The 25,927-nt window shown below is 38.2% G+C and overlaps 1 protein-coding gene and 1 pseudogene across 3 annotated transcripts in view; both read right to left on the bottom strand.

Annotated features, from left to right (window-relative positions):
• The window catches only part of NMT2 (N-myristoyltransferase 2), a 68,806-nt gene that overhangs the window by 29,949 nt on the left and 12,930 nt on the right, over positions 1-25,927 (bottom strand). For all 3 annotated transcript variants that reach the window (XM_077169331.1, XM_077169332.1, XM_077169333.1), the window contains exon 2: positions 5,770-5,905. In XM_077169331.1, the coding sequence (XP_077025446.1) occupies positions 5,770-5,905 (136 nt within the window). The remainder of the gene's footprint in view (positions 1-5,769; positions 5,906-25,927) is intronic.
• LOC143689638 (bifunctional phosphoribosylaminoimidazole carboxylase/phosphoribosylaminoimidazole succinocarboxamide synthetase-like) lies at positions 5-5,593 on the bottom strand (annotated as a pseudogene).

Here is a 25,927-nt window from a genome sequence, read left to right as displayed (position 1 = left end):
AACAGCAAACACATGGAGATGGAGGCTGAGAAGAGGGCACCACTCACACACCGCTCACACGAATCCCTGCCATGGAAACCATACCAATAAATGAATAATCCTCCTGGGGGTGAAAGCTTTGGGCTCAATTATGTCAGCACATCAAAATACAAGCAGACATGTGATGTCAAAAAACAACAGTTCTGCCATTGTTGTGAGGCTCGGGCAGCCTGGGGAACCCAAAGTGAACCTCCTCGCCCTCGGCTTCTATTTCCCACTGTGTGTGGTGGTCCTTATCTTTTGTCTCCTGGAGGAGGAGCCCAAAATGAGCTGCTGGCCTCAGTTCACCACTAGGGTTAAAGCTCTGCAATGGTAAAAGTGGCTCAAAGCCAATCATTTCTAGAAGGGAAACCAGGCAGACAACAGGAAGCTCAGTTCATTGGAAGAAAAGGAAAGAAATCTGGACTTAGTGCTGAGCTAGCAAGGACACGATGACTAAGAAAGGCAGGCTCTAAGGACTCTTCTTCCCAAAGTGCATGCTGCCCTTCTCCTAACCTTGGAGACCAGGCCTCCGAGAGGACAGCAGCTTCCTGTAGATGCGCAGATCCCGACAGCCACAGATCTGGACTGCAGCCTCCCTCTTAAGTCATTCTCAGTCTGTGAAATGGACCTTATCTTTAAAGTCCAAGGTTCTTCCCACAAAGCCAGGATTCCTATTATCTCTGAAGATTCCTCAACCCTTTTTTAATCCCTTAAATAATTTAGTACTACATGGAAAATGAGACTATCCTTGAACTGAGAGGGTTTCATAGGAGCAAATGTGAAAATTGGAGTGATTTTAATATATGCAAAATAACTGAAAAGTTTAGAATTCTGATATCATGCAAAGAGAGCACTCAGCTCTCAGAAGTCATCAGAGAAGTTCCAGAGCCCTTCCAATTTCCTAAATGCCAACATACCAGGAACAACAGAGAAAGGCACAATGGATCCTCCCGCGGTTTATAAACAGCCACTCTGGATCTGTCCGACTTTGGATCTGAAGTCTGTGCCTGGAGCAAACAATTCAAACTGGGAAGCTTGCCCACAGACACAGTACAAAGTGGGGTCCGTTTAATATGGACCATCCTGTGCGTGCTTTTCTCATTCGTTTCCTCACAATTCTTGCCATGAAAATGATTCAAGGAAACAAAAGTGCTGATGTCTGATGGGAGGAAATATAGAAGCTTCTAGTCTCCTTGTAATCAGCAGCACGGCCCACAACTAGCATGATTGAAAATCATTAGGGTCATATCGTAATTACACAAACTAAGTTAAAACACTTCCGTTCTCCTAATTTACTGTATTTGGGGATTATTACTCTTGTTTGGATTTCTTTTTAATCTTCACCAAAAAAATAACTGATTTCCAGCAAAGTGAAATTTACATCCACTTTAAACCCCAACAAGGCAATCTTTTAGGAGACTCATAACTTAAATAGCAACTGAGATCTCAGCATATTTTAACTGACAATGCGTCAACATACATCAGTTCGTCTTAAAAAGAGAAAAGAGAACAGTCTTACAAAAATACACTGACAGCATATGCACCTAATTTATCATTGTAATGGCTCTTTCTTGATATTTGAGTCAAATCCTCTAACACTAACATATCAAACTCAAACTGTTTTGCCCCAAACATGAGTCGGCATCTTTATTCTCAGGGAGCACTGAGTGACTTCTCGGATCTGTGAAGAAGACCCAGGGCGGTTTATTCCTAATTGGCCCTCACCTTACTAGTCAACCTTCTCTGCAGGAAATGACTGTTCATGAAATATTGATGCCCTGATGCTAACTACTTAAATATTTTCTTAAAGTAGATTTAAGATTTAAGAAAGAATGGTTTTAAAATCCATGGCAGTAAGACAGTAAAGAAAACTCAGGTACGATAAATTCTGAAACTCATCTGTTCATCTTCTGTAGTGGCACCACCCAGGGCAAATGAGCTAGTGTTAGAGAAGGACAGACTGTCTTTCAACCCCGAATTAACTTACCATTACAACATTCCTAGGTAAGAGTACCCCCATTTCCTCCCCATTTGCTCTGTGTGGATTACTAAACATCAACTATGCTTTTGACCTATTAATTTCCAAATTTAACACTTGGGAAAAACACCCATAATCTCGACCACTAAGAAGTGTAAAGAATCCACAATTTTTTTTTTTTTTTTTTTGGTTTGAGGGTAGCTCAGAAAATTCTCCAAATGCCATCTACTTGCAATTTATGGTATCATCTGCAGATGGCGTAGTTCAAACTGAGAAAGGAGCCCCAGTTTAAAGGTAATGGGAAAAAGCCCACATTAAAGCAATCTGGACTTGTTTTTGATTTTTTTTAAAAATCGAAATTTTCTACCATCTCATGCTGACAGCTCCTGCTGGTTTTATTGGCTCTGGATTCTTGTACGTGGCCAGAGGCAGGGGAAGGGCTTGGAGCCACCGGGAAGATGGAGGATGGGCAGGAGCCGAGGGTGCAGGAGACACAATAAGGACATACTGACACATGCATATCAGCCAACATCATATTTATCACATGAGGCAATGTCAAGAAATGGGGAAAAGAGCTTGCAAGCCTATGGTGATGTTCTCCTTATGAGGTACCCTGGACCTTGTGTCCAGTGGACAGAATATTCATTATAAGAGAATCGAGCTGAAAAGCTGAAGAAGGAGGAGAACTCCTCACCCTACCTAGTAAGCCAGGGAAAGACTGGGGCAAGTAATTTCACTTCTTCATGATTCCTGGTCCTTAACAGAAAAATCATCTACAAGACTCGCCTCATGTGACACATGGTCAGCCTTGGACAAGAAAGAGTTTTAAAGCCCCAGAAAACTTGTGCAATGGTAGTAACTGATTTACAAGATAAAATAACTTATTAAGAAAGATCTTGTTTTTACCTCATAATAGCCCTGCAAGTTGGGGAAAAGGTGTCACTCCCACTTTACAGAGAGGGAGCTTTGGTGACTTGTCCAAAGCACAGGGTTTGAGGGTATTGGAGCTGGACTAACCCAAAGTCTCTCACTTGACCCAAGCCAAGTTATGCCAGGATAACTTATTTTGAGGTACAATCAATCATCAAAATGTCCTCTATTTCGCTGCACTTGTTACTCTCACCCTTTGCACCCTGAGCTTCCTGCAGCAAGAGGGCTTTATGTCCCTTGGGGCCTAGCACGGGGGGACTGTGTACTTGGCCAGGGTGACTGGTGGCTGCTGCCTGCACCACCCCACAGACAGGGGCACAGCCAGCAGAGCCCTGCTGGATGCTGGACACCCACAAGCTTGGTTTAAGATGGGCATTTCTGCAGGGGGACAGTCGGACTACTTCCCACCCTCAGCAGTATAATTAGAAATGGCCACTGAGGACTACTTGGCCTGATTCAAAGTCAACATCAGACTTACCCACGGCTACTCTTGCTGAAACCTGATGCCAGATGGTGTTGTGCTATTCAGGTAGTTGGACAGACACCAAGAAAAATTAACACATGAATACCTTCTGAACTAAAGGTAGTCAAGTAGTGCATGTATCTTTTATTTATTTAATAATTAACAGTCATATTTTAATATTCTTTCATCAACTATAACACATGTACCTCATCAATGCTAAAGGTCAATAATGGGTGAGCGGTAAGGGATTTGGAGGTTTTCTTTTTGGAGTACTGAAAATGTTCTTATTGACTGTGGTGATGAATGAACTGTATGATTATAGTGTGAGCTACTGATTGTACACTTTGAGTAGACTGTATGGTGTGTGAATATATCTCAATAAAACAGCTTTTAAAAAAAATCTATCTATAGCTAGAGATAAGTTCAAATAGTAACGTCAGAACTTTTTAATAGGACACTTTTGCGTTTAAGAAATAAATTTCTTTGATTATGTTATCGACCTAACAGTGACCATACAGTGAGTGAAAGTGTTTACTCTAAAAACGTCCATGTGGTAATTTCACTACTTATAAAGTAATATACCGATAAATATGTACAGATGTTCTACTAATCCATAGATCTATGGAACCATTTATTCAATAAATTTTGTTTTCTGTTTGATTTAGAATCATCTTGCTTTTTTTCTGCAGCTAAATTTAGAAATTTGTAGTTTAAATCCTAAAAAATGCAACAATGCTTTTACAAACTACAACCTCTGATTTTCTTGTCAGCCTTCTTCAAGGAAATCCATGTGTTTTATATGCTTGCTCACAGTGTAGCCCATACCAAATGGTTGTTTAATCCAAATATCTGAGCAGCAAACTGAGCTGAACCTTCTGGAGAAAGTATGGTCAAACAACCAAGACCACTGGGTAGAAGTGAAGAGAAGAGAAGACCACATATCCTGAGTCTCCCAGTCTGGTGTGAGGGGAGGACAGCTGAACTGGATATGCAGTGTTACCAGACATCACTGGTCCTGAACCATTGCTTCTGCTTCCTACTGCCACAAATACAGTAGGAATACCATCCCCTTCATACTCAGCTTTAATCCTCAGAGTTTCATCTGGTCCTTTATGGGCAGAAGTCCCCTGAAGTTCACACGGAATGCCGAAACTTCCACACGCCTTCTAGATTTTTTCACAATGACCAAGATCAGAAGTTAAGCGCATCAATACTACAACCCTGAACTGTCTGATTTCAGAAGCAGCTCTGCTCTCTCTGCAACCCACTCAAAAATTTTCTTTACCTTTCTGGAGTCCTTCAGGAGTTACTTCTTTGAGGTCGCAATATGACGGTGTGTCCTTCTCTTGGCTTCGATCTCCCGATGGCCAGAAACTCCATGAATCATTATCAATAACATCAGCAAGAACAATTTCTTTGGTGGTTACATCAACAGCAAATTCAATCTTCATATCAACCAGTGTTCTGAGGCATCCAGGATTTTTCCAATATTTCAAAAATTGCCTACATAGCAATGACTCATGATACTGACTTCAGTTTGGCCTATAACCAGTCCAACTAAGCAAAATTTTGCAGTAATTAGCTGTTCTTCAGACCACTACTGATCATTATTGGCATCATCCTTGAAAAACATCTTCACTTGGGTAAAACTTATATTCTCCCTTAATGCCAGGGTTTCTTTTGAGAAAAGAACCAGTTACTATTCTTCTATAAACCCATTTGATTGGAATCATTTTACATTTGGGCTCCATGAAAGCTGTCTCCCCTCATTTTCTAGTGAAAGCAGTTTTGACACTTCCTGTAACAGCTAAAAAGTACAAATGGTCATTTTATTTGAGAATGCAGCTTTTCCTTGCAGGCAGTTCTTTCCAGCTGCATGTCATGCTGTAATCTGGTCCTTAGACTGCAGGAGGGCTTTTCCCGGACTATCTGATAATTGATAGACTGCTTTTGTTTTACCCTCATAGAGCTTTCTACCAATGTTCAGTACTCACTTGTCACCATGATCCTGAGTGGGGAGGCAGGAATTTAGAAGTGGAAGCAGCAGTCAAACCCTGAGGGTATCCGTAGATTGAGGTGCAGTTCGACTTCCAGTACATGTATCTTAAAAACACTCAACCAGTTCACACTGAGACTTTATAACTACAGTCTAAACACTAATTCACTGAGCAAAGGGAATACAGTGGTATACCTATACACATGGCATGTGCTTACTGGCTATTTTGGTGCCAGAGTCAGTTTTAGGAAGGCTTCCTTCCCTCCACCTACTAGCCCCCTTTGGGAGAAATTCTGACCGCCCGACCGGTTTGTGGCGGGGCTGCGCTGCACACGTCCGCTCCCACGCGGACCACGCGGGGAAAGAAGAACCGGCTCTTACCTTGGAAGGCTGCTGAATTTTAATCTCCTGGGAATCAGACGCTGAATCTGACTTGGCGCCTCCAGAATGTGGTTTCTCCTTTTTTCTCTTCTGTTTCTTCTTTTTCTTCTTGGCTCCCAGATCTCTTCCAGGACTTCTGTGAGGAAATCCAGAGGGTGAAACAGACAAAAAAAAAGTTATTATATAAAAGTAATCTGCATAAAATTAATCATTGGGAAAAACACATATGGTATACACAGTGGAAAAACTATGCTAAGATGTGATGGAAAAAGAAATTTCATCAGAGAAGAAAGTGAACGGACAAGTGAGCAGGAGCCTGTTAGGTCACTGCAGGATGCCCAATGCCAGTGAAGCTAGGAATCGTATATGTAACGTATACGTAATCGTAGCTAGGAATCGTATATGTAAACCAGATTTTAAAACAGAATCAAATGACTTCCAAAGTACGTTCTCACTGGTCCACTAAACTAGTTTAGTTTTTAGTTGGCCTTTTAAGGGAGAGGTATGATTTGTAAAAAATTCCATTTTAAACACCTCTTGGGCACAACAAACCACTAGTCTTGATGGAACAGAACTAAAAAAAACTGCCTTCTACAAAGGGAGAAAATTTTCTGTTAAATATTTTTCACTAATAAGACTAAACATAAAAAACTCTAAATGAAAAAAAAAATTAACCACCTGTCATCTTCTGAAAGGGCAAATGAGGCCCAAAAGAAAAAGACACGAGGAAACTTCAATTTTCCGTTTACTTGGACCTATTCTCCCACAAAATCCCCAATCGAGAGTCAGGGATTCCTGCTGCACCACTGCCTGTCAGGTAAAGGGGTGGGGCAACCAGATCCCATCTGTTTTTTTCTGTCCCTCCCTATTTCTCTTTCTTAATTTTTTCCTAATGATAAAATTCATGTTTATGACACAACATTCAAATATCATTAATATAAATTCACAGCCTTTATAATACTGTCTCTCAAAGGCAACAATAGTTTCTCCTAGTATATATTCTTCCAAAATTGTTTTTCTTCTTTAAGAATGTCTTCCTTTTACTATGAATAACTGTTCAACCAAAATTGCCTCTTAAACACACCATTTTGCAAGTTGCTCTTTTCCCCTTCTACTTAACAGTGTATTGGGGATATCTTTCCAAGTCAGGTCCTGCTGATTTTAAAGCAGCTGGATAGCATTCCATGTGTACATTATCATATTTTATTTCACTACTTCGGTATTAAAAACACTGTTGCAAAAAAATCTAGTACGTAATGTCTTTGTGCATTCTGGCTAAAAGTCTAAAAGTGGAAATGCTAAGTCAAAGGGTGTGCACATTTTTAGTTTTAATCAATCTGTTAAAATAGATTTAATAGTCATTCAGACTGCTCTCTGAAATAGTGTGGCAACTTCCCCTCCAACTAACAGGAAAACTGAGAATTGGGATCCTTGACCTTCTCCAGCACTCAAGTATCATCAATCATCTTCATCGTTGACAGTCTGAAAGGTGGAAAATGAATCTCACCAGATATTTTTCATTCCTTTAATCAGGGGTGAGACTGCATGTTTTTTCATATGTTTATGGGTCATTTATATTTTTCCCATGAATTGCTCATTCATATCCTTTTTCTATTAGCCACATTAAAAAAAAATGATTTGTAGTACTCTTTATGAAAGCATGGATAGCAGCGATCATCTATTAAGTATTTACTTTGGGAAATTAATCTCATTTAATCCTCCCAACAGCATCAATGGGGTAGATAGTATTTTAACAATGAAGCCTTAGGTTGTAAAGTTAGCAAATAGCAGAGTTGGGATCTAAAATGACACCCAGAGCTAAAACTTTAAACCACAGTGCCAAGCTGCTGCCTGCTTTGTGGTCTATTATTTGGAACATAACACTTTATCAGTTTATTTTTTAGCTTTCAGCTTTATTTGTGGTATCTTTTTCTGGATAGATTAAAGAAATTAAACGTTAAAAATTTTTATGCAGTCTAATATTTAAAAATTTTCCTTTGTGGCTTCAGGACTTTGTCTTGCTTTCCTTATTCCAAAATTATATAAATAGCCCACTGTACTTTTTGTCATTATATTTTCATGGCTTTTGGAAAAAAATCTTCATTTTATAATTCACCTAGAATAAAATGTGTAGAGCATAAAGTACTATTTCCCTCCTTTTCAAAAATACATTAGAAATACAATAAAGCCCTGCTGTAATGTAATTTGTTATTACAGGGGTCAAATTGTATTGGCCAAAGAATAACAAGCAGAAATAATATGAGCATCTGGCATGATTACTAGTTGGATACTCATTTGTTCACTTAAGGGATACTTGGAGAGATCCAGTTTTTTACCACACATTGATCCAAGTGCAAGCAGTTTCATAACACGCCTGCCACTTCTTCAATCCTCTTGGTGGGTCTATATCCCCTCTCCTTGAATCTGGGAGGACTGGTGACTTGCTTATAATCCAGTGGAAGTGGCACTTCATGACTTTCTGTGGGATGCTCACTTGCTGCTGTAAGGAGTTGGCTGCCCTGAGCCACTCTGCCCTCCAGGCAGCACAGGCCAACTCCCAGCCAGAAGCCACATGCATTGCCAGTTTGTGCGTGCGTCATCTTGGACTTCAGGTGATTGCAGCTTCATGAGGGAACCCAAGCACAGACCACCCCCATAACAGCTGTCTCCAAATTCCAGGCTCACAGGCACTGTGAGCTTAATGATAAATGGTTGCGGTTTGTTATGCAGCGATAGTAGTTGGAACATAAAAATACAGCAATGAACAAAGCAAAGTCTCCCATCCTATGGAGCCTATATTCTTCAGCTGAAAGATAGGTTACTGATTTGAGAGCTCAGAGAAAGTAAATGAGATAGTGCCAGTAAAATGCATAAGTCATTCAATAAATGACAGGGTTATTACTATTACACATTTAAGCATGTGTTCCCTCTGCCAGTACACCCTTCTCTCCTCCATTTCCTGGCTAACTGCTTGTCATCCAAGACTCAGGTCAAGAACCACCTTCTGTGGGAAACTGGCTTTCTATAACTTGAGTTAGGTGCACTGCTTAAAGGAGACCCTGCACTTGGCATTCTGAGCATCCTTCCATCTAGCATGCACTAAACTTAATATTCTCATCTGCTTTTCCCACTAGAAGGTATGGGCCTTAAGAATAGACCATCTTTCATTCCTCTATAAGGTAAGTGGGAGGCACTAGTCAAGCCCACTAGTATTCCTGCATCTCCTTTCCTAAGGGCACTTCAGAGTATTATAGAGTACATTTCCCCACATCCTTTATAAGTTATACATAGCCAGATAATTTGCCTTAGTCTATGGAATATGAGTTGAAGAAATATGTTTTATTTCTGGGTAGAAGCATTTAAGGAAGCTGTTACACTTTTCTTTTTATCTTTCTCTGCCACATCCACCTCTTCAGCCTAAAGTCAGGATGATGGTATAATGAGATAATAGAGGGTCCTTCAGCCGAGATCCCTGAATAACTTTAATGAGTAGAGGACCCTGCCTACCCCCATGTACTGTGGATGAGAAACAAAACTTTGTTGACTTAAGCAACAAAATTTGGGGGTCATTTGATACCACATCATAACCTAAAATATCCTAATTGATACAAAGTGCTTAGCCTTATCACTCAATACCTAGGATAATAAAATTTTAATTTAAAAACAGATAATTCACTGTCCCAACCCAACTTAACCCTGAGACCAAAGAGTACTCCAGGCAGAAAATTATCCATGAGTTTTAGTTAGGGACTTAAAAACAGAGGAAAACTCTTCTCTACGGCAGCTGGTTGGGAATGGAAATGAGCACTCGGTGCAAACAAGAAGAGAAGTGCCTAGTGGGTGGCTCATAAGGTTCAGCAGACTCTCCCAAGATTTGGTTACAACGAGTTTCAGCAAAGTCCCACATAGGTTGGCTACCAACAGTGATTAGGGGAGGGGAATTTTAATGAATGTTGTGCTCTGGTCATTAGGCTGCTACATATTTAAGGCTTCATTTTTCCCTAAGGAAGGGGGTCCAGATCCCTGGGTTGCCATATCACGCTTCTGTAAAGTCAAAATATAAAAGGTATGCTCAATAATGAGAAAAACTTTATAACAAATGAATACTTCACTACACAACCATTTTTCCCTGTCCCTATCTTAAAATAGAAATAGTGCTTATATTTTGAGATGCATTAAGACCTTGACAATTGGTATCCTGGCGGTCTAAAAATAGTAATACCATTTCACCCCCAAATGAGCATAATTCCCCAGAAGATTTAAGGAGACTGGAAATTTTAAATAGGAATTGATAGGTGTATCATTTTATGCCCATTATGATATACAGAATCAAAAGGTTGGTTAAAAAATGATTCTGCTTTCACCACTGCTATTCAACATTACACTAGAATTCTAGCAAGACAATTAACAAGAAAAAAATAAAAGAAATACATATTAAATAGGGAGAGGTAAAAACCTCTATTCACAGATGATATGATCCTTTATAGAGAAAACTCTAAATATTCCACAAGAAAGCTACTACACCAAATTCTGAAAAGTTGCAGGCTACAAAAACAACAGGTAAAAGTCAGGTGTGTTTCTATACACCAGCAAAGAACATTGCTAAGCAGAAAATTTTAAAAAACAATGCCATTCATGAAAACCTCAAAAAACAAAACAAAACAAAAAAACACCTTGTTTGCTAGTTTGAAAATAGTATGTACCCTAGAAAAGCCATGTTTTAATCCTGATTCAATCTTGTAGAAGCAGCCATTTCTTTCAATACTGTAGGTTGGAAACTTTTGATTAGATTATCCCACAGAGATGTGACACACCCAATTGTGGGTGTGATCCATGATTAGATGGAGATGTGACTCCATCCATTCTAGGTCAGTCTTGATTAGTTTCCTGGAGTCCTTTAAAAGAGAAAACATTTTGCAAAGAGTCAGAAACAACAAAAATGACAGATGCCTCAGAGCCAATAGAAACCAGTTCTGGTATATTGCATTCTGGCAGCTTGCAAACTAACGCACCTTGGAATAAACTGAACCAAGGAGGTGAGGGACTTGTACACTAAAAACTAAAAATCACTGCTGAAAGAAATTAAAGACTTAAATAAATGGTAAGACATTCTGAGTTCAAGGATAGGAAGACTTTAGATTGTTATGATGTCAATAAATCCCAAAGTGATTTACAAATTTGATGCCAATATCTATCAAAATGCTAGCAACCTTTTTTTTTTCTGGAAATAGAAAAATTGATCCTCATATTCATATGGAATCACAAGGGGCCCTGAATAGCCAAATCAATCTTGAAAGAATAGCAAAGTTAGAGATCTTACACTTCTCAATTTAAAACTTATACAAAATACAGTTATGAAAAATTGTGTGTTACTACATAAAGACAGACAAACGGACAAATGGAATAGAATTGGGAGTTCAGAAATAAACCCGTAAGTCTATAGCTAACTGATTTTTGACAAGAGTGCCAAATACATTAATTGGGGAAAGAACATTCTCTTCAATAAATGGTGCTGGTAAAGCTGGATATCCACACACAAAAGATTGAAATCGGACTCCTACTTCATACCATATACAAAATTAACTCTAAAAGGATTAAAAAACTAAACATAATAGCTAAAACCATAAGACAGAAGAAAATATAGGGGAAAATCTTTACAACCTTCCTTAGATTTGGTAGTGATTTCTTAGATATGACACCAGAAGTACAAGCAACAAAAGAAAAAATACATCTAATAGGCCATCAAAATTAAAAACTGTTATATGTCAAAGGACATTATCTAGAAAGTGAAAAGACAGCCTATAAGAATACTGCCTACCTTATACCTGACAAAGGTTTAAATCCAGAGTATATAAAGAATTGCTACAGATCAACAACAAAACAAAAAAAAAAACAACTACAAAACGGGCAAAAGAATTTGTGGTGGTTGAGTATGCAGCCCAGTTTGGACAGGCTTTTGGTCTCAGTCCACTTTCTGCTGGGTGTGAATCCACTGTGAGTTCTCTTCAAGGTGTCCCTTTATTTAAGGTGTGGCCCAAATGAATCAGGTTGGGCTTTAAACCACATTTCTGGAGTCCTTTATAACAGAACGAAAGTAAGAGGAGAGAGAGGCCACAGGTAGCAGCCAGAAGCTGGGAGTAAACAGAACGTCAAAGAGAAAGGATCAGAGGCCACCATGTGCATTGTCCTGTGATGGAAAAGCCAAAGGCCAAGGATTGCTGGCAGCAGCCCTGGAACACCACAGTCTTCGTGGGGAAAGCCAGAGCCTTACTGCTGCTTCAATTCTGATTTCTTCTAGCCTCAAAACCATTGAGACAATAAATTTCTGTTGTGAGTCAATCCATTTTATGGAATTTGTTTTAGCACCTAGGAAACCAACTAAGGTTTTGCCATCAGGAATGGGATGCTACTATTACAAATATCTAAAAATGCAGAAGCAACTTTTTAGAGGCAGAAAGAATTGTGAGGCACTTGGTAAAAAAGCTTAGATTGCTTTAATGAGACTGTTGTTGGATATTAAAAGTACTTCCAATGATGCTTTAGAAGGAAATGATGAATGCGTTATTAGAAACTGAAGGAAAGGTGATTGTTACTATAAAGTGTCAGAGAACATGACAAAAGTTGTGTTCTGATATTGGGATGAAAATGGAACTTGTAAGTGATGAACTTGGATATTTAGTTGAGATTTTCAAGCTAAGTGTGGAAGGTGCAACCTGGTTTCACCTGGAAGGTTATAGTAAAATATATTTTACTCACATAGTAAAATAAACGAGATAAGCTGAGAATTAAACTCTTAGGCACAAAGGAACCAGAAACTGATGGTTTTGAAATTCTCAGCCTAGCCAGATATTGTGCTCTGAGATTAGGACCAGAAGTGGCTCTATCAGGGACCACTCTTAGCTTTCTGGAAGTGAGTCTTCAAAGGATAGGGCTCCATGTGAGAGTTCAACTGAATAACATTTTGCAAAAAAGGGTGTAGCTAAATATGGACCCAGTCAGACATTTCAGAGGACGTCAGGATTGGAAATAAAATTATCCAGGAAGAATCTGGGAAATGTTCTATTGTCCAATGATTTGGACTCACCTGAACTGTAAACAAAGCTGACAGGGTTTCTGGAAAATTTGTACGAGCAGATGCAATGCCGGAAAAGGGACAGAGAAGGGATGAATTGAAGGAAGAATGACTTCAAGGGCAGAACAATGGAAGTTGAAGTTTGGATTGAACAACTCTCCTTGGATCAAGAGGGGCAAACCATCTGCCCTGGTGCTTGGCGAGTAGGCCTTCTGTTCCATTATTCAAGGAGAGTTCCATCACCCCAATGCTTGGAAAGGATGGGGACTGTGCTACAGCATTCTGGAGAGCCTGGCCACTACACAAGAATTTGGAATGGGTATGGCTGCCACACCATCAGACCCTGAATACAAAACATTGATCCACAGATAACTCTCAGACCTTGAGATCTAAAGCAGTTTTTCCCTGCTGGTTTCTGGACTTGTTTGGGGCAGCTGACTTAAAGACCCAAACCTGGAAAACAAAACCTGAAAACTTATGGCCATCACCCCACCCCATTCATGATGGCAAAGGGAGAAGTTTCAGGGCTCTGTCCCCTGACAGAGGCTTTGAACAACCAACAAGAACTGACAGAAACATCTTTCTCAAAGGTCCAGAAAACAGTTAATGGACTGCAGTACAGGGTGAGTGCTGAATCAAGAACAAAAATACTTAAAAGAGATAATAGGGTCTTCTGGTGCCCTGGATGGCCGCTCCCCATTCATACCTCCTCTCCCCATCCCCAGCTGCCCATGCTCCCAGTGCATGCCCCTGTTCTGGTTCCAGAGGAAGTAGAGTGACCCTCAGGCATGTACTGGGACCTTGTATGCCTGGCCCAGTCAGTCTGGTGGTGGCCTGGGGAACTCGCTGTCCCAGAAATTGCTCTGTGTGTGGAAGGGAGCTTGCAGGGTCTGCCTACAGAATGCTGTGAGCAAGCAGTCGAGTCATGCTGCCTGGGGCAAGGGACTGCTGGCTGTAGGACAGACAGTGCAATGCCCAGGACCATAAGGAAACTGTTTCCAGAGATGGTGGGACATTAGGAACCCTGCAAATGGGAGGATTCTCTAAATGCTGTTTGGATAAGCCCTGATGGCTTGCTCTGATGAATCTGCAAAGATTGGGAAAGGTGTTTCCTTTTCTTCTTTTTCTTTTCTGTTAGCTCCTGGCATTCAAAGAAAGTCTGTCATAATGCTAGCTGGATACAAGTATGAGGAACAGATGCCTCAGAGTTTAAATTCCAGCGATAACACATTAAAATATCAAAATGTCCAGGTCTCAACAAAAGGTCACAAAACATACAAAAGACCCAGGAAGCAATGGCCCTGGTAAAGGAGAAGATTGAAACATTCAAAACCATCAATAAAGAGAAACAAACCTGGGATATTCCAGACAGAGACCTAAAATAAAAAAGGGTCTTAAATATGTTCAAAGAGCTAAAGAAAAAACCGGAAAAACAAACAAAACAGACCAACAAAAAATCTAAAGGAAATGAGGAAAACAATAGATGAACACAAAGAGAAGATCAATGGAGAGATGGAGATTATGAAAAGGCAACAAAGCCCGAGGAACCCAGGAGACCCCTGAAGTGTGCCAATATATGCATGTGGGAGCCCCACAAGGAGAAGGAAGAGAGAAAGGGGCAGAGAGAATATTCCAGGAAATAAGGGCTGAAAACCTCCCCAATTTAACAAAAGACATGAGTTATACATCCAAACCCAATGAATTCCAAATGCAATAAACCCAAGGAGACTCAAGGCACAGCATGTTATAATCAAACTGCTGAACACTGAAGATAAATAGAATTCTTAAAGTTGAAAGGGAGAAACAGCATACCGCATACAAAGGAGCATCAGTAAGACTGTTTTCTCATCAGAAACCATGAAGGTAGGAAGGCAGTAGAATGACATATTTAAAGTGCTGAAAGTAAAAAAATTGCCAACCAAGAATTCCGTATCTGGCAAAGCTCTCTTTCAAAAATGAGGGAAAGATTAAGACATTCCCAGATAAAGAAAAGCTGAAGGAGTCTGTCACCACCAGACTGGCTCTTCAAGAGATGCTGAAGAGAGTTCTGCAGTTTGAAAGGAAAGGAAGAGACAATAGATCAAAGCCACATGGAGAAATAAAGAGCTCTGGTGAGGGTAATAACATGGGTTAATATAAATACGAGTACTCACTTTCACTTCCTATAGAATCTAAAAGGCAAGTGTATAAGATATAATGAGAAATCAGTGGTTTTGTACTCATAATGTATAAACATGTAATATGTGATAAGAACAACATAAAGGTGGGGGAATGGAGGGGTTCCCCTATAGGAGTATAGGGGTTCCTATACCCCTAACAGAGGGGAATAGGAGCATAGCTTGTGTATACTGTGAGTCAAGTTGGTATTAAAGTAAACAATATTGTTATAGATTTAGTATGTTAAATTTAAGTTCCATGATAACTACAAGGAAAATATCAGTGAATACGCAAGCTCACAGGACAGAAATTAGAGTACAGGTTGCCAGGGGAGAAGGGCAGGGGGGATGGGGAGTTAATACATAATGAGCGCAGGGTTTCTGTTTGAGGAGATGGGGAAGTTCAAGTAATGGAAGGTGGTGAGGACACTGCAACATTAAGAATGTGACTAATCCCACTGGGTGGTATATGTGAGAGTGGTTGAGATGGGAAAGTTTATGAGGTATATATGTTTCTGCAATTAAAAAAACAAACAAACAAACAGCAACTAACGAGATAATGACAATCAAATGCAATATATGATTCTGGAGGGGATCTAACAAGGAAGAATAGGCTCAAGGGAACTTATTGGGGCATAAGAAAAAAAAGTGGAATATAGACTGTAAGCTCTATATCAGCGTGAAATTGCTTGAACTCAATAACTGCACTTAGGGTGGTTATAGGGTGATATCCTTGTTCTTAGTATTGGTAGTGTTAAGTGTTCAAGGAACATGATATAAACAACCTACACTCAAGAGTTCAGAAACTGGATGGCTAGATAGAGTGCTACGGCAAGTGTGGCAAAATGTTAAAACTGGTGGGTCTGTGTAAGTGGCTTTCTCTGTATGGGGTTTGCATTATTTTTCACTGTCCTAGTAAGTTTGAAAGTATTTCGAAATAAAAAGTTAAAGGTAAAAAAAAAAAAAAGAAACACTTATGGCTATAATCTTTGTTTGGTTCACATCTGTTCAGTGCCTAGAGGCTTGAGTTAATACCTATTGGATAAATAACTGGAAAAATAAGGCAATACTCCATAATGCCAATGAAGGAAAGGCTGCTTTCTCACACAAGGCCTCAACAGTACAAACCATAAGATAAAAGGAGATAACTTTGATCACACCAAAGTTAAACATTTCATGTTAAAGTGATTATAAACAAAATTTTAAAACTACAGAATAAGGCAAGGTGTAGTAACACACATGACAAAGTATTAGAAGCCAGAATACATTAAAAGCACTTTTATCGCTTCACCTTGCATCTCCAGTATAAGCAACATAATATTCTGGCCAGAACGGTAGGCTTTGGGTGGAGTCCGACAACCTGGGTTTGAATCCTGGCTCCAATACTTCCTCACTGTGTGACTGAGTACATTACTTAACCTCTCTGTGCTTCAGTTTTCCTATGTGTAAGAGGATAAAGTTTTCAATAAATACCATTAGAAAAACTGTGAAGATAAAATGAGTCAATACATATAAAAACTAAATATAGTACCTGGCATAAAGAAATCACTAAGTAAATTTTGGTATTTTTATTATTGCACTGCTTTAATTTGCTTCATTTAACTAATCACAAGCTAATATTGTATTATTTATTTGTTCCCCTCCTTCTAAATAGAACTTAAGAGCCATAAGACAGTGTTTTCCATTGTATTCCTATCACATCAAAGCAGACAATAAAAATCTGGTAAATGAATGAGAAGTCAATAAGAAAATCAATAAAAAAAGGCAAAAGACTGGCAGAAAAATGGACTAATGATGCAAACAATCACATCACAAAAGAGGAAACCCTCATAACCAATAAACTTACAAAAGGATGTACAATCTCACCAGTAATTTGGAAAATGAAAATTAAAACAACCTTAGGTACACTTTTTACTTCTTGATTTGGCAATAATATCTGAAGAATGTGAGGGAAGAGCTGGCATAGAATATTCATCAGTAGTTTATGCCAGTGGTTACTTACTAGTGGTAAAAACACTTGTATATACTATCGGTACAAGCACTTTGGAGAACTACCTGGTATTGTTGTCATCTTCATCATCACCGTCATCATAACCATCACAGCACAGCAACTAACATTTTAGAGTACTTACTATGCGTCAGGTATTGTACTTTACACCTATCAACCTTATTAATTATCACAACTTCATGAGGCAAGTCCTATTATTATTATCATTTTATAGAAGAGAAAACTGATATATCTGTAGATTAAGTAAATTTCTAAAGGTCACACCGCCAGCACAGCCAGAACTCAAATCCAGTCAACTGGCTCTAGAACCCACGGACTTATTGCACTATATTGCCTCTCATTTATGCATGTACACTAGTTGAACATCTTTCTAAATAGTGACAGTTTGTAGGTGTTCTTTTGTGAACTGCCTATTTACGATCTTAGAATGTTCATTAGTATATTTGTCTTTTATCAATTTGTAACAATCTTAGTACAGGGTGTATGTGTCTGTGTGCATGTGTTCTGTTTGGGAAACCAAATAACTTTACTAAAAGGAAAGGTACTACAAGGGTGAAAAGTATGAGGAGGTTTTGGCACAGCTTATTTCAAAAAGTAAAGGTACAGAGATGTAGCACATTGCACTCCTGATGGAAGTCGGCTGAGGCTCAGTCAATTGTCAGGATGTGTTTCATTCTTTTGGTCTCGTGTTCCCCATCAATCTATCTTCAAACTCTCTATTTCTTTCTACTGCTAGTTCAAACCTACTGCTAAGCCTCTCAGGTGAATTCTTTATTTCAGTTATTGCACTTTTTCATTTCATTTCTATCTTTCTATTGATATTCTCTATTTGATGAGGTATTGCCATATCTCATACCTTCCTTAACTTCTTCAACTATGCTTTCCTTTAGTTGTGTGACCATAATTATAGTGGCTACTTGGAAGTCTTTTTTGTTAAATCTGACACCTTGTCATTCTCACAGACAGTTTGTGTTTCCTGCTTTTTTTCCCCCAATGTATGGGGTCATCCTCTCCTGTTTCTTTGCATGTCTCGTCATTTTTGGTTAGTAACTAGACATTTTGGATAGTATACTGGAGCAACTCTGGGTATTGGTTCTCCCATTCTGGGGCTTATTAATGTTATTTTCTTATTTGTTTAGTGACGACTACTACTGAAGAGTATTTAAGTGTTCAGCTCCTCCAGGGTAAAAGGAGGGGTGCAGACCTGGGACCTGGGCATACCCACAGCCACCCTGGATGACAGTAGTACTGGTGTCTTTTTCTCATTCCCTGACCTCAACCAGCTGTTAAACTCTACCAATTTCAGGCCAATTGCTCTACATTTTTCCCAACAATGCACTGAGGCATAAATTCCTCCAGAAAAAAAAATAACCCAATCAAACTGTAGCTCCTTTGCTGGGATTGTTTCAGAACTCAGGGTTGGATATTTGCTCCTACCCTAGAAGAGGACCTCCTAACTGTCTAATTACCTGGTTCTCCCCTGTCAGCTAAGCATGCCTACAGATTAAACTGTATCTTCCTTAGATCCATGAGCTTCCTTCCAACTGCTTTTCACCGCAACTGCCACTGTTTTTGAGCGGGCCCTCAGGTTTAAACTTTTGCACACTCTGTTACAAATGAAGCCAGTTCCTATGAAAGAGATTAGCAGCTATCTGCTTTACAGCCTTCCTCACCCTCAAGGCAAAATCTCTATGCCAGGGCTCTAGGCTCTGGGGACAATGGCCAACTTGCTCTGAGGTATACCATTGTTCTAGGAGCGGAGTTCTTAGGCCGAGGTCCTCTTGGTCTGCCTCTCCTGGTGCCTCTCGAGGCAGAAGGACCATCAGGTCCCAGTGTTCTCAGCAGGCCACCTCCGAAGTGGAGCTGACATTCTGTGAGTGGGGTCTCCCCTCTCAGCCAGGCTTGCCTGAGCCTAGCCTCAGCAACAGGCAGCTGGGGCAGATAAGAAAGGCTGAAGTCCTGCTCCTCCTGAGAAGTAATTCCTTGGCTGGGAGCCGGGGGAAAGGGAGCCCTATGTTCTGGGCTGTAGCAGAGCCAGAAGGGGAGGGACGGAGCAGTTTTGGTTCAAATACCACAGACCTCTCTTACCGAATTTTTGTTGTTGTTCTTGAATAGGTGTTCCTTCATTTGCTGTTTGTTTTAGGACCATTTCTGAAGCTTGAAATGGTTGATTTTTAAAATTGACTTTCCACTAGTTTCACCAGTGAATGGGCCAGCTGAGCTGTACCATGTTGTCATGCCCAAAGTCGATGTCCAGGAATGACCTCTTCACCCTTTCTCCATGGGCAACGTACAGTCCAGATCAAGAGGCTCTTCCAGTTGTTGTAATCTGTTTTTATGTCCTGACCTAGAATAAGATCTCAGCCTCCTCACCAGTTCCATAGCTCAGAGCACACAGTTACCGCAGAAGTTAATGACCAGTGAGGAGTACAGGTCATTCTGACCATCAGTCAAGGAGGCAGCTGCAGAGGTAATGAGACTGTGGGATCAGCCAACAGTTAAATATTTACATAGGTGTTAGTAGCCAAGGGTGCTAGGTCTGGGCAATGGCTCAGCAACAGATGCTAGGTTCCATAGGAGCCTGGTGGTACTAGAAGAAACTTGATGGTTTCTTTGCTAGCTTCTGCTCTACACTTTACTAACCAATCCCCTTTTGGAGATATTGGGTTGTTCCCATTTTGGGGTTCTTTTAAACCATTACTGTATTTTAAACGTGGTAATGTATGTTCTACCTCATTAGCCTTTTTTTCCCAAAACTATTTCATTACCATCAAACAATATTAGTGTCTACTTCACATAAAAACCCAATTCCTAGAAGAGTTACTATTAAATTATATTTATAATAAAATTTTATCAATACTCATCAGCCAGAAACTATGCTAGCATGAAGTTCAGCTTATGAAGTAAGGCTTTCTTTGGTGTATCTTAGGCAAAACTCTTCCTAAGGATAAAATGATGAACAAAGTAAGTAGAAAAAACAAATTTTTAAAAAAATTTGAGGAAGTTGGTAGAGTATAACCTTCACAATATTCCAAATACATAAAAAGTTACCCTATTTCTTATATCATTTTTTCACCCATCCTCATTAATTGATTCTTCTAATAGAAGATTAGATACTACCTCCTACTTATATGACTTTTTCTCACTTTTACACCTTTCAGATTTTTTCCAGGCTAGGGGTCATTTCATTATTTTATTAGCATAGTTATACTTAATACTATTAATGTGCATCAGCCAAATTAATAACTTGACTTGCTTTTCCCAATTATATACCTATTTCTAAATTCCTTAATATGTCAACTTTTCACTTTTAGTTCCTCTGTTATATATCCCAGTGTTCATCGTGGAACTAGCTCATTGTTTTATTAAAGCCATGGTCCCATATTTGGATGAAATCTTTAGGACATGACAAAATAGTATGCTTTTTCCCAGGAAAATTCTGGTGAATTAAGGGGCATGATTTTCATGTAGAAGGAAAAATGAAAAATAATTCTATGAAGAAGAGCAATGAAGCTGCAATATCAATAAGGTGACTATCAACTATTAAATAGAGACAGAACCATGGCTTCTGGAACGCATAGTAAATGGAACTCAGGGAATTAAGGGTTCAGAAGAAGAAGAGTGGTGGGTAGTTCTGGAAAGGAAAACAAATGAGAAAAAGACTCAGACAGAGAAAATGGGATTGACTGATCCAGGTTAGAAGGGCTGGGAGATGAATCTGTGAAACATGTCTAAGCCAAGGCCAAAGACCAATGAAAGAAAACACACTTTGTATGGACATACTCAAGGGTCACAGGTGTAGTTGGCGAGGCTGCAGAAATGGCATGCTTACTTACCCAGAAATCACAAGAGTGAACTTGGAGTCCTCAAACATAAAAGGATTAGCACCTCCTATCCAGAAGGAGCTCAAAGTTAAATATACTTTGGAAAGGTAGAAGAAAGAAAAAGGGAAATTAAATAAAAGAACAGAAACACATCAGAGCTCAGAGAACTTGTATAAAAGAAAAGGAACACCCTGACAGTGCCTACAAGGTACCACTTAGAGCTGACAGCATTCAAGCAAGAAGAGTCTCTTTTTTCTCCACATTTATCTTTTCCCCATACCCTTGGGCACAACAGCAAAAAGATAATACAAGGATAGCTCTGGGGCTTAACAGATCCTAAGGTATGAAGTCAGTGTTGTACCTGAAGGTCTGTGAACTGACTGTTCCTTGTCAGGCTCCTTCCCCAGCCTCCACTGTTCTCTGAGGGTAGGGGTGGGCCCAAGACAAAGGAATACTTGTTAAGAGCCAAACAGATCACTTAAAACAGTCTCTTCAAGTTGTAGATAAAGACACTGATATCCAGAGAGGTTAACTGGCTGCTCCAAAATCAAACTGAAGGTTTGTAATGGAAGTTTCTAGAATTCTAGTTTGATGCTCATTTCAACACACATACTTCTTCCCTAAAACTAACTGTAAAGGATTTAAAAATGTTTATTAAGAAATAGTCTGGAAAAGTGATATAGATACAAGGATATTAATTTCAGCACTATATTCTAGTACAAAAGAATGAAAACAACCTCATTGTCTATAAATAGAGAAGAGATTAAATAAACAATGACACATCATTCAATGGCATAATGAACAGCTTTTTAATAAATGAGGTTGATCTATGTGTTTTAATATATAATGTTCTCTGAGAGGCACTATTAAGTGAAAAAATCAAGGTGCAGAAGTGGAAATACACACACTGTATCTTTCTATATGTTTAAACACCACTAGAAGGACATACCAAGAACTGGCAATAGTAGCTGCCAATAGGAGGGAAGCTCAATGCTGGGAGAATGAGGTTTACTTTTCACCGTATTCTCTTTTGTACCTTTTGAATTTTGTATTAATGTTTGTATTATCTATTCAAAAATATAAATAATTTTTTTAAAAGGCTATATTACAAAAATAAAACTCACAGACATTACATTAGTTAGCATGGGTCAAACTAAGTGGGAAAGAATCCCAAATTAACAGTTGGAAGCTCAATTCTCTCTAACATAAAAAGTTTCAAATAGTGGGAAGGTTCTGCTCTAAGCAGATGGCAGGGCCTTCTACTTCTGTTTTCTGACATTCCCAGGACAGCTGCCCGGATTTACATGGTCCAAGATGACTTACCACCACATCCCATCCCAGCCAGCAGAAAGGAAGAGGAAAAAAGTCACTAGAGATGGGTCAACAGCAGATTTGAGGTGAAAGAGCCAGCAAAATTAAAGATGAAAAAAATAATTGAAACTATCCAGTCTGAGAAGGAGAAAGAAAAAAAATGAAGAAAAGTGAACAGGGCCTAGGGAATTTGTGAGGCACAATAGGAATACAAACACACATATTATAGGAGTCCACAAAGGAGAAGAGCGGAGGGGAATAAAGAATATTTGAGGGAAAAATGGCTAAAAACTTCCCAAATTTAACAAAAGATAGCCATATATGCGTTCAAGAAGTTCAGTGAACTCCAAGCAGGATAAACTCAAAGACAGCCCCACCAAGACACTTCATAATAACTGTTTAAATGAAGAAACAGAAGGGCTCCTGAAAGCAGCAAGGCAATAGCAAATCATCATATAAAAGGGATTCACAGGAAAATTGTGTCAATTTCTCATCAGACACCTTGGAGACCAGAAGGCAGTGGGATACTGTATTTAAAGTGCTAAAAGAAAAAAAGTCAACTAAGAATTCTCTATCTTGCAAAAACTGTCCTTCAAAAATGAGAAAAATGAACACATTTCCAGATAGGAAAAAACTGAGGAAGTTAGTTACCACTAGACTTCTCTACAGGAAATGTTTCAGCCTTTAGGTTGAAAGGAAAGGGCCTAGAGATACCTTAAGTCATATGAAGAAATAAAGATCTCTAGTAAAGGGTAACTACATGGGAAAACATGAAAGACGGTATTATTGTATTTTTGAATTGTAACTCCATTTTTTATTTCTTAAGTGATTTAAAATACAAAGGTTTATAAACTTAATTATAAATCTGTGTGATTGGACACACAACGCATAAAGTTGTAATCTGTGATAAAAACTTAAGGAGGAAACTGGAGGGTATATGAGCAGAGTTTGTATGCTACTAAAATTAAATTAGAATAATTTCAAATTATATTGTTAATATATTTAGAATGGTAAATGTATAATATCCATGGTAATCACAAAGAAAATATTTAACAAATGTACACAAAAGGAAACTTTTTTTTAGAAAAAATCAAACAATATAAAAGAGGTTGTAATGAAGGAAATAAAGGATGACAAAAGTATTAAATATGCAAAAACAAATAGGAAAGGAAAAGAGTAAGCCCTGCCTTACCAGTAATTACTTTAAATATAAACGGATTAAACTCCACAACCAAAAAGTGAAGATTGACAAAATAGATTTTTTTTAAAAAACCAACATTATCCAACTATTTTCAAATACAAATGAGTCACATTAGATCCAAAGGCAAAAAAAAAAAAAAGTGCAAGTGAAAGGATAGAAAAAAATATTCCATGCAATAGTAGAAAAAGAGAGCAGATGGTTATACTAATATCAGACAAAATTGATGTTAAGTAAAAACTGTTAAAAGAGACACAGAAGAATATTATATATTGATAAAAGGGCCAATTCATAGAGAAGATATAACAATTATAAGCATATAAGCATCTACGCACCTGAAAACATACAGAACATACATGCACCTGAAAAGAGACAGAATTGAAAGAGAAAAACAAACCGTTCTACAAAATATTCAAAAATTTCAATATTCTACTTTCAAGACAATAACAATAAGGAAATAGAGGACTTGAACAACACTATATAGCAACTAGACATATATAGACACATACAGACACATACATTCTGCCAAATAGCAGCATATACACTCTTCTCAAATGTATACGATCTTCTCCAAGATAGACCATATATAAGGACAGGCAAAAAAAAGTCTCAATAAATTTTAAAAAATTGAAATAAAAGTATCTTCTCTGACCACAATGGAATAAAGCAAAAAATCAATAACAGTAGAAAATTCTCAGGTAAGTGGAAATTAAATAACATACTCTTAAGCAACAAAAGAGAAATCGCAAGGTAAATTACAGAATACTTAGAGATGAATGAAAACAAAAAACAACATACCAAAATTTATGGGATACAGGTTAGGCAGTGCTCAGAGGGAAATGTATAGCTGTAAATGCCAACATTAAAAAAGAATAAAGATCTAAAATGAATACTATAATTTCACAACTTGAGAAACCAGAAAAAAATAAAATAAAATAATCCCAAAGTAGCAAAAATAAGGAAAGAATAAAGATTTAGAAAGGAGTTGAATAAAATAGAGACTCAACAAAAATAAAAGTTGGTTCTTTGAAAAGATTGATAAAATTACCAAACTTTTAGTTGGAGAAGCAAAGAAAATAAGAGAGAAGACACAAATAACAAAAATAAAAAATGAAAAGTGGGAACATAAGCAGCCTTAAAGAAATAAAAGAATACTATGAACAATTGTACAAAAAACAAATTATATAATATAGATGAAATGGACAAATTCCTAGAAAAGCACAAATTACCTACATTGACTCTAGAAGATATAGAAAATCTCAACAGACCAATAATAAGAGTTTGAATCAGTAACAGAAACAAACAAAGAAAATTCCAGGACCAAATGGTTTCACTGGTTAAGTCAAAGAATTAACATCAATTTTCCTCAAATTCTTCCAACAAATTGAAGAAGAAAAGGAATACTTCCTAACTTGTTCTATGAGGCTAACATGATTCTGATACAAAAGGCAGGTAAAGACACTTAAGAACATAAAATTCCAGACCAATATCCCTTATGAATATAGATAGAAAAATCCTCGACAAAATTCTAGCAAACTGAATCCTATAGCACACTGAGCAGATTATACTCCATGACCAAGCGAGATTTATCTCAGGAGTGGAAGGATGGTCTGACATAAGAAAATCAATCAGTGTAATACACCACATTGACAGAATGAAGGAAAAGAACCCCATGGTCATCTCAACAGCCACAGGAAAGGTATTTGACAAAACCAGCATGCTCTCATGATAAAAGCACTCAGAAAACTAGGAATAAAAGGAAACTCCTTCCACAGTATAAAGGTGTTTACTTTCTCAACATAATTGAAGAAAAACCCACAACTAATACTCAATGTTGAAAGACTGAAAGCTTATCCCCTAAGATCAGAAAGACAAGGATGGCTTCCTTCACCACATTTATCCAACATTTTACTGGAAGTTCTAGCAAGAGCAATTGGGCAAGAAAAAGAAACAAAAGACACTCAAATTGAAAAGGAAGAAGTAAAACTATCTCTATTCACAAATCACATGATTCTATATTTAGAAAATACAAAAAAAAAAAAAAGAAAAAGAAAACACAAGAAGCTACTAGCTTCCGCAAACATACAGAGTACAAGATCAACATGCAAAACTTAGCTATATTTCTATACCTCAGCACTGAACAATCCAATAAGGAAAATAATAAAAGAATTACATTTACAAAAGTTTCTAAGGAATAAAGTATCTGGTAATAAATTTAACCAAGGAGGTGAAATACTTATACACTGAAAACTACAAAACATTGCCAAAAGAAATTAAAGAAGACTAAGTAAATGGTATGATATCCCACATTCATAAATTGGAAAACTTACTGTTTTAAAGATTTAATACTACCCAAAACAATCTACAGATTCAATTTCCATAAAAATTTCAGCAACCTTTTTTTTTGCAGAAGTGAGAAAGTGATCTTCAAATTTATATGGAATGTTAAGATGCCTTAGCAGTCAAAACAGTTTTAGAGAGGAAAAATAAAACTGAAAGAAACACACTTCCCAATTTCAAAACTTACTACAAAGCTATAGTAACCAAAGCTGTGTGGTTCTGGCATTAAGGATAACCACAGAGATAAAG

The sequence above is a fragment of the Tamandua tetradactyla genome, chromosome 7 (assembly GCF_023851605.1).
Source record: "Tamandua tetradactyla isolate mTamTet1 chromosome 7, mTamTet1.pri, whole genome shotgun sequence".
NCBI classification, from domain to species: domain Eukaryota; kingdom Metazoa; phylum Chordata; class Mammalia; order Pilosa; family Myrmecophagidae; genus Tamandua; species Tamandua tetradactyla.
This window is presented reverse-complemented; position numbering and strand designations above follow the sequence as displayed.